The sequence below is a fragment of the Ovis aries genome, chromosome X, assembly GCF_016772045.2.
Source record: "Ovis aries strain OAR_USU_Benz2616 breed Rambouillet chromosome X, ARS-UI_Ramb_v3.0, whole genome shotgun sequence".
NCBI classification, from domain to species: Eukaryota; Metazoa; Chordata; class Mammalia; order Artiodactyla; family Bovidae; genus Ovis; species Ovis aries.
In genome coordinates this window covers 76,664,311-76,674,219 of record NC_056080.1, presented here as the reverse complement: position 1 = coordinate 76,674,219, position 9,909 = coordinate 76,664,311, and the positions used below count along the sequence as shown (strand labels likewise).

The following is a 9,909-nucleotide window of genomic DNA, read 5'->3' as shown; positions in this document are numbered from 1 at the left end:
TATGCAGGTCAAGAAGCAACAGTTAGAATTGGACATGGACCAACAGACTGGTTCCAAATAGGAAAAGGAATATGTCAAGGCTGTATATTGTCACCCTGCTCATTTAACTTCTATGCAGAGTACATCATGAGAAACCCTGGGCTGGAAGAAACACAAGCTGGAATCAAGATTGCTGGGAGAAATATCAATAACCTCAGATATGCAGATGACACCACCCTTATGGCAGAAAGTGAAGAGGAACTAAAAAGCCTCTGACAAAAGTGAAAGAGGAGAGTGAAAAAGTTGGCTTAAAGCTCAACATTCAGAAAATGAAGATCATGGCATCTGGTCCCATTACTTCATGGGAAATAGATGGGGAAACAGTCTCAGACTATATTTTGGGGGGCTCCAAAATCACTGAAGATGATGACTGCAGCCATGAAATTAAAAGACGCTTACTCCTTGGAAGGAAAGTTATGACAAACCTAGATAGCATATTCAAAAGCAGAGACATTACTTTGTCAACAAAGGTCCGTCTAGTCAAGGCTATGGTTTTTCCAGTAGTCATGTATGTATGTGAGAGGTGAACTGTGAAGAAAGCTGAGTGCTGAAGAAATGATGTTTTTGAACTGTGGTGTTGGAGAAGACTGTTTAGAGTCCCTTGGACTGCAAGGAGATCCAACCAGTCCATTCTAAAGGAGATCAGTCCTGGGCGTTCATTGGAAGGACTGATGGTAAAGCTGAATCTCCAATACTTTGGCTACCTCATGCGAAAAGTTGACTCACTGGAAAAGACCCTGATACTGGGAGGGATTGCGGGCAGGAGGAGAAGGGGACGACAGAGGATGAGATGGCTGGATGGCATCACTGACGCGATGGACATGAGTTTGAGTAAACTCTGGAAGCTGGTGATGGACAAGGAGGCCTGGTGTACTGCGATTCATGGGGTTGCAAAGAGTCGGACACAACTGAGCGACTGAACTGAACTGAAAACCTCTCCTGGAGACCAGAATAAGAAACTACACAGGAATCAGTAGAAGGAATGCTAAGCAGCACTAAGGGGTCCCATGTAGCACATGGTCCTCTCAAACAGATTTATTTTTGGACATCTAAGAGAAGTTAGCATTAATTAAACAAAGAGACAAAGCCAAGCCCATGTCATAAAATATGTATATTTTATTACATCTCTGGGAAATGCAAAACAAGGAGAGGGGAGGGAACACATCCTTCCACACACCATTCTAATTTAGCTGATATTAATTAAGAAAAGCTACAGCAAATATATATGTGTATATATATTTATATACACACACATTTTTTTTATAAACACCCTTAAAGTCACAAAATCCATCCTAATACTTCTATCTCTGCCTCCTCTTTGAATATTTAATGTTGTTTGGATTGTATTCAGTTTGTGTTTTAGTCACTTATGTGATTTGTCAAACTGTACATTAGAAGATGTAAGGGGAAAACTTGGTTTAATTTATACCCTATTCATCAGTTACCCATTACATGATTTTTTTCACCATTATTTGAACTTCACACATCTTGTAGTTCTCTATGCAGACTACTTCAGCTTCTAGTGCTGTACATATCTATATCTTCTGGATGAGACTGCCCGTGATCCATGAACTTGGGGTCAGGCATAAACTGTGTAGCACCTGATAAAGTGTTAAAATGAAGAAAAAAATTAGTCATCCATTTAACAAACTTCGTGTTGATATGGGGGACACATCAATTAGCAAAACAGATAAAAATCTCCACCAACATGGACCTAACATTCAAGTTGGGTGAAAGAGACAATAAGTTAAGTAAACGGTATGTCAGATGGTGGTATGCAGAAAAATAAAACAGGGTGGAGAGGCATAAGGAAAGATTGGGTGATCTGCAATTTTAAACAGGGTGGCCAGGGAAAGAAAGCCTTATATATTTGAGCAAAGAACTGAAGGAGGTGCAGGTATGAGCCCTGTAGCTATTTGAGGGAAATGCCTTACTGGAGGAGCAGGTGGCAAGTGTAACAGACCTTAGGCATGTCTGAGGAGCCATAAAATAGCCAATACGGCTGGAACAGAGTTAGCAAGATATGCTGATGGTGGATGCAATGAGAGTGATAGAAGTCATGATCAGGAAATAGTGGAATACTAGGCCACACAGGTCATGGGAAAGTTTTTCTCTTGTATTCTAAGAGATGGGAAGTCACTGGACAGTTTTGAGCAGAAGTATAACATGATATTATGTCTTTAAAAAGATTACTCTTGGCTATGGGTAGAAGAGAGTGTAGGGAAACAAGCACAGAAGTAGGGAGACCAGTTAGGAAACTATTATAGCATAGAAGACTGCAGTACCCCAGGATGGAAATGCTAATGGCTGTAATTAGGGCAGTGGAGGTGATGAAAAGATATTGAATTCTGGATAACTTAAGGACAGGATTTCCAAAATGGATTCAGTATGTTGTGTGAGTGCTACTCTTCAATTTGAGAAACTAAAAGAATGGAGTTGATATTTACTGAGATGGGGGAAATGTAGAAACATGTTTTGTTGTCATTCAGTCGCTCAGTCGTGTCTGACTCTGCAATTTCTTGGACTGTAGCCCACCAGGTCCCTCTGTCCATGGAATTTCTCAGGCAAGAATAATGGAGTAGGTTACCATTTCTTTCTCCAGGGCATCTCTCAAAATCAGGAATTGAACTTGCATCGTTTGCATTGGCAGGCAGATTCCTGACCACTGAGCCGCCAGGGAAGACCCAGGAACATGTTTGGGAGAAGGTAAATGAAGTGTTAAGTTTTGGGTGCGCTATATTTGAATTATTAACTAGATGTCACTTCATGGCAAATAGATGGGGAAACAATGGAAACAAAGACAGACTTTGTTTTCTTGGGCTCCAAAATCACTGCAGCCATGAAATTAAAAGACGCTTGCTCCTTGGAAGAAAAGCAATGACTAACCCAGAAAGCATATTAAAAGCAGATACATTACTTAACCAACAAAGTTCCATCTAGTCAAAGCTATGGTTTTTGAAGTAGTCATGTATGGATGTGAGTTCAGTTCAGTTCAGTTCAGTTCAGTTGCTCAGTCCTGTCCGACTCTTTCTGACCCCATGAACTGCAGCACTCCAGACCTCCCTGTCCATCACCAACTCTCAGAATCCACCCAAACCCTTGTCCATTGAGTCGGTGACCCCATTCAAATATCTCATCCTCTATCATCCCCTTCTCCTCCTGCCCTCAATCTTTCCCTGCATCAGGGTCTCTTTTAATAAGTCAGCTCTTTGTATCAGGTGGCCAAAGTATGGGATTTCAGCTTCAACATCAGTCCTTCCAACGTACACCCAAGACTGATCTCCTTTAGGATGGACTGGCTGGATCTCCTTGCAGTACAAGGGACTCTCAAGAGTCTTCTCCAACACCACAGTTCAAAAACATCAGTTCTTTGGTGCTCAGCTTTCTTCACAGTCCAACTCTCACATCCATACATGACCACTGGAAAAAACATAGCTTTGTCTAGATGGGCCTTTGTTGGCAAAGTAATGTCTCTGCTTTTGAACATGCTATCTAGGTTGGTCATAACTTTTCTTCCAAGGAGCAAGCATCTTTTAATTTCATGGCTGCAATGACCATCAGCAGTGATTTCGGAGCCCAGAAAAATAAAGTCAACCACTGTTTCCACTGTTTCCCCATCTATTTGCCATGAAGTGATGGGAACAGATACCATGATCTTACTTTTCTGAATGTTGAGCTTTAAGCCAACTTTTTCACTCTCCTCTTTCACTTTGGTCACGAGGCTCTTTAGCTCTTCTTCACTTTCTGCCATAAGGGTGGTGTCATCTGCATATGTGAGGTTACTGATATTTCTCCCGGCAATCTTGATTCCACCTTGTGATTGCTCCAGCCCAGCGTTTCTCATGATGTACTCTGCATATAAGTTAAATAAGCAGGGTGACAATATACAGCCTTGATGTACTCCTTTTCCTACTTGGAACCAGTCTGTTGTTCCATGTCCAATTCTAACTGTTGCTTCCTGACCTGCATACAGATTTCTCAGGAGGCAGGTCAGGTGGTCTGGTATTCCCATCTCTTTCAGAATTTTCCAGTTTATTGTGATCCACACAGTCAAAGGCTTTGGCATAGTCAAGAAAGCAGAAATAGATGTTTTTCTGGAACTCTCTTGCTTTTTCCATGACCCAGCGGATGTTGGCAATTTGATTTCTGATTCCTCTGTTTTTTCTAAAACCAGCTTGAACATCTGAAAGTTCACGGTTCACATATTGCTGAAGTCTGGCTTGGAGAATTTTAATTGTTACTTTACTAGTGTGCGAAACAGCTCAACTGGAATTCCATCACCTCCACTAGCTTTGTTCCTAGTGATGCTTTCTAAGGCCCACTTGACTTCACATTCCAAGATGTCTGGCTCTAGATTAGTGATCACATTATCATGATTTATCTGGGTCGTGAAGATCTTTTTTGTACAGTTCTTCCATGTATTCTTGCCACCTTTTCTTAATATCTTCTGCTTCTGTTAGGTACATACCATCTCCATCCTTTATCGAGCCCATCTTTACATGAAATGTTCCCTTGGTATCTCTAATTTTCTTGAAGAGATCTCTAGTCTTTCCCATTCTGTTGTTTTCCTATATTTCTTTGCATTGATCGCTGAAGAAGGCTTTCTTATCTCTTCTTGCTATTCTTTGGAAGTCTGCATTCAGATGCTTATCTTTCCTTTTCTCCTTTGCTTTTCACCTCTCTCCTTTTCACAGCTATTTGTAAGGCCTCCCCAGACAGCCATTTTGCTTTTTTGCATTTCTTTTCCAGGGGAATGGTCTTGATTCCTGTCTCCCGTACAATGTCACGAACCTCATTCCATAGTTCATCAGGCACTCTATCTATCAGATCTAGACCCTTAAATCTATTTCTCACCTCCACTGTATAATCATAAGGGATTTGATTTAGGTCATACCTGAACAGTCTAGCAGTTTTCCCTACTTTATTCAATATGACTCGGAATTTGGCAATAAGGAGTTCATGATCTGAGTCACAGTCAGGTCCTGGTCTTGTTTTTGTTGACTGTATAGAACTTCTCCATCTTTGGCTGCAAAGAATATAATCAGTCTGATTTTGGTGTTGACCATCTGGTGATGTCCATGTGTAGAGTCTTCTCTTGTGTTGTTGGAAGAAGGTGTTTGCTATGACCAGTGCATTTTCTTGGCAAAACTCTATTAGTCTTTGCCCTGCTTCATTCTGCATTCCAAGGCCAAATTTGCCTGTTACTCCAGGTGTTTCTTGACTTCCTACTTTTGCCAGCCAGCAAGTTTGGAAAACTCAGCAGTGGCCACAGGACTGGAAAAGGTCAGTTTTCATTCCAATTCCAAAGAAAGGCAATGCCAAAGAATGCTCAAACTACCGCACAATTACACTCATCTCACATGCTAGTAAAGTAATGCTGAAAATTCTCCAAGCCAGACTTTAGCAATACTTGAACTGTGAACTCCCTGATGTTCAAGCTGGTTTTAGAAAAGGCAGAGGAAGCAGAGATCAAATTGCCAACATCCGCTGGATCATGGAGAAAGCAAGAGAGTTCCAGAAAAACATCTATTTCTGCTTTCTTGACTATGCCAAAGCCTTTGACTGTGTGGATTACAATAATCTGTGGAAAATTCTCAAAGAGATGGGAATACCAGACCACCTGACCTGCCTCTTGAGAAATCTGTATGCAAGTCAGGAAGCAACAGTTAGAACTGGACATGGAACAACAGACTGGTTCCAAATAGGAAAAGGAGTACGTCAAGGCTGTATATTGTCACCCTGCTCATTTAACTTCTATGCAGAGTACATCATGTGAAACGCTGGACTGGAAGCGACACAAGGTGGAATCAAGATTGCTGGGAGAAATATCAATAGCCTCAGACATGCAGATGACACCACCCTTATGGCAGAAAGTGAAGAGGAGCCAAAAAGCCTCTTGATGAAAGTGAAAGACGAGAGTGAAAAAGTTGCCTTAAAGCTCAACATTCAGAAAACGAAGATCATGGCATCTGGCCCATCACTTCATGGGAAATAGATGGGGAAACAGTAGAAACAGTAGAAACAGTGTCAGACTTTATTTTTGGGGGCTCCAAAATCACGCAGATGGTCACTGTAGCCATGAAATTAAAAGAGGCTTACTCCTTGGAAGAAAAGTTATGACCAACCTAGACATCATATTCAAAAGCAGAGACATTACTTTGCCAACTAAGGTCTGTCTAGTCAAGGCTATGGTTTTTCCTGTGGTCATGTATGGATGTGAGAGTTGGACTGTAAAGAAGGCTGAGCACTGAAGAATTGATGCGTTTGAACTGTGGTGTTGGAGGAGACTCTTGAGGGTCCCTTGGACTGCAAGGAGATCCAACCAGTCCATTCTGAAGGAGATCAACCGTGGGATTTCTTTGGAAGGAATGATGCTAAAGCTGAAGCTCCAGTGCTTTGGCCACCTCATGCGAAGAGTTGACTCATTGGAAAAGACTCTGATGCTGGGAGAGATTGGGGGCAGGAGGAGAAAGGGACGACCCAGGATGAGATGGCTGGATGGCATCACAGACTCAATGGATGTGAGTTTGAGTGAATTCCGGGAGACGGTGATGGACAGGGAGGCCTGGCGTGCTGCGATTCATGGGGTCACAAAGAGTTGGACACGACTGAGCGACTCAACTGAACTGAACTGAACTGAACTGAACTTACTAGTGTGTGAGATGAATGCAATTGTGTGGTAGTTTGAGCATTGTTTGGCATTGCCTTTCTTTGCAATTGGAATGAAAACTGAACTTTTCCAGTCCTGTGGCCACTGCTGAGTTTTCCAAATTTGCTGGCTTATTGAGTGCAGCACTTTCACAGCATCATCTTTCAGGATTTGAAATAGCTCAACTGGAATTCCATCACCTCCACTAGCTTTGTTCTTAGTGATGCTTCCTAAGGCCCACTTGACTTCACATTCCAGGACATCCGGCTCTAGGTGAGTGATCACACCATCGTGATTATCTGTGTCATGAAAATCTTTTTTGTACAGTTCTTCTGTGTATTCTTGCCACCTCTTCTTAATATCTTCTGCTTCTGTTAGGTCCAGACCATTTCTGCCCTTTATCGAGTCTATCTTTGCATAAAATATTCTCTTGGTATGAGAGTTGGACTATAAAGAATGCTGAGGACCCAAGAATTGATGCTTTTGAACTGTGGTGTTGGAGAAGACTCTTGAGAGTCCCTTGGACTGCAAGGAGATCAAATCAGTCCATCCTACAGCAAATGAGTCCTGAACATTCATTGGAAGGACTGATGCTGAAGCTGAAACTCCAATACTTTGGCCAACTGATGTGAAGAACTGACTCACTGGAAAAGACTCTCATGCTGGGAAAGATTGAAGGTGAGAGGAGAAGGGGAGGACAGAGGATGAGATATTTGGATGGCATCACTGATGTGATGGACACGAATTTGAGTAGGCTCTGGGAGTTGGTGATGGACAGGGAGGTCTGGCGTGCTACAGTTCATGGGGTTGCAATGAGTCGGACACAACTGAGTTACTGAACTGATCTTACTGAAGATCTGAATACAAATACTGAGTAAGCAGTTAGAAAAGTGAATCTAAAGTTCAGGAGTCTGCTGGGCTGGTTTATAAATTTTATGTTCCTAGACTATAAATAGCATCTAAAACTATGGGACCATATGAGGTCATCCTAACATCATAAAAGAAGTCCAAGGAATGAGCCCTTTGGATACTCCAACTTTTTGAGGTTAAGAATATTAGGAGAATAGGGCAGAGAAGACTGTGAAGAAACAGCCAGTCAGTGAAGTAAGAGAACCAAGAGTAAGTGATATCCCACAGGCCAAGTAAAGCCACTGTTTCAAGGAGGAAGGAGTAATCATTTCTGTTAGAAGTTACTGATGGATTACATAAGATAGAGATTGGGAATGGAACCTGGATTTGGCAGTGTTGATCAATGGTGATCTTGATAAGCTGACTATATACCAGGCAAGATGCCACATTATTTTCATGCATTATCTCTGAATAACACCGTGAGACAGATGACATTTTTATATTATCCATGTTTTACAGATAAGGACATTTTATTGTAGAGAGGTTAAGAAACTTGACTAGTGTCATCCAGGTGATAAGTAGTGGAACCAGGACTGAATCCAGTTTTGTCTGACTCCCAATACAACAACCCTGGATCTTCTGTAAAATGGGGGTTAGAGTAGGCAGAAATGTCACAAAATGTCACAAACCCCTGGCTCTTTTATAAAATAGGGGTTAGAGTAGTCACAAAATTATTGTTAGTATTCAACATAATAATATATACAAAGTAGTACATATAATACCCTGTGCACATTAAGTAGGTAAGAAGAATTTTTATTTTTGTGACATACACTAAAAATATTTTTTACAATTTTTAAATTTTAAATATTTTTCAAATTCTGATTCATTTTGAAATAATTTTTTTTTTTTTTACATTTGAGAGACAAACCTTTTTGCCAGAGAGGAATTTAATTTCTAGTTAAAAGTGAGAAATAGATTTACATACAATTATTTATTTTATGTCTACCTTTTCAGAAAGTTTCTGTTTTACAAACTAGGATAGATCTATATGTAACTGCACCACTAAGTATATTTTAAAAATAGCCAGATCTTAAATAATCACTACCCATGACAAGAATACAGTTCTCCACAGACTTTTAACCTGGAATCCCTATTTTACAGAAGAGCCATGGGTTTGTGACATTTTGTGACATTTCTGCCTTTAACCTGGAATCCCTTATTCATAGCTTCTGTCAGTCATTATTAACTAGAGGAATGTGCATACAGAATTTCCTGTGGAGCTTTTGCTATAATCCACCTGCTTGGAAGCCTCAAGACTTTTAACCTGAAATCCCTTTGGAGGAGGGGAGTCTGTTTATAGAATTCACATGATCTATGAACTTGGATAGGGAAAATTTGTCTTTGTTTTCATTAACCTCTGAATGAAAATGAATGTGTTCTTCAATAATGAATGCAGGCAACAAACCATAATACTATACTCTTAACAATACCTTAGACTCTGTCACTGATAGAAACCATAGATATTTTCATATCACACTGCAGTTGCTGATATCTTTAAATATTTATACTTACTACTACTTCAAAATTATACCTTTTATCATATATGTTGTTAAATATTGTTGATTAATATAACTAGGGAAGCTCATACATTACTGTGTATTTTGTTTATGCATTTAAAAATATTCTGAGATGGGGTCTATAGTACAAGTAGGTTAAGAAACAGTGTTTCTGACTGTTCCTTTTCCAAATGTATCTTCCTGGTGGAAGCTTTTGGTCAGCACAAGTGAACAATGTACTAAGAAATAGTTTTATCAAATAGACATACTATAGTTCAGTTCAGTTGCTCAGTCATATCCAGCTCTTCGCAACCCCATGAACCGCAGCACACCAGGCCTCCCTGTCCATCACCAACTCCCAGAGTCCACCCAAACCCATGTCCATCGAGTCGGTGATGCCATCCAACCATCTCATCCTCTGTCATCCCCTCCTCCTCCTGCCCTCAATCTTTCCCAGCATCAGGGTCTTTTCAAATGAGTCAGCTCTTTGCATCAGATGGCCAAAGTATGGGAGTTTCAGCTTCAACATAAGTCCTTCCAATGAACATCCAGGACTGATCTCCTTCAGGATGGACTGGTTGGATCTCCCTGCAGTCCAAGGGGCTCTCAAGAGTCTTCTCCAACAACGCAGTTCAAAAGCATCAATTCTTCGGTGCTCAGCTTTCTTTATAGTCCAACTCTTACTATAGACATACTATAGTAAGCATTGAGAAATACTTATTTTATGTAAGTCTGAATGTGTCTGATTTGCTTAACAATGTCCATCAACTGACTAAGGTTTCTAACACTTCTACTAACTTTCTTAATTTATATTCT

The 9,909-nt window shown here is 40.6% G+C and overlaps 1 protein-coding gene across 2 annotated transcripts in view; it reads right to left on the bottom strand.

The window, feature by feature from the left end:
• Positions 1–1,137: 1,137 nt before the first annotated feature.
• APOOL (apolipoprotein O like) overlaps positions 1,138–9,909 on the bottom strand; it is a 94,438-nt gene continuing 85,666 nt past the window's right edge. For both annotated transcript variants that reach the window (XM_004022229.5, XM_060408384.1), the window contains exon 9: positions 1,138–1,640. In XM_004022229.5, the coding sequence (XP_004022278.1) occupies positions 1,552–1,640 (89 nt within the window). In that variant the 3' untranslated portion in view covers positions 1,138–1,551. The remainder of the gene's footprint in view (positions 1,641–9,909) is intronic.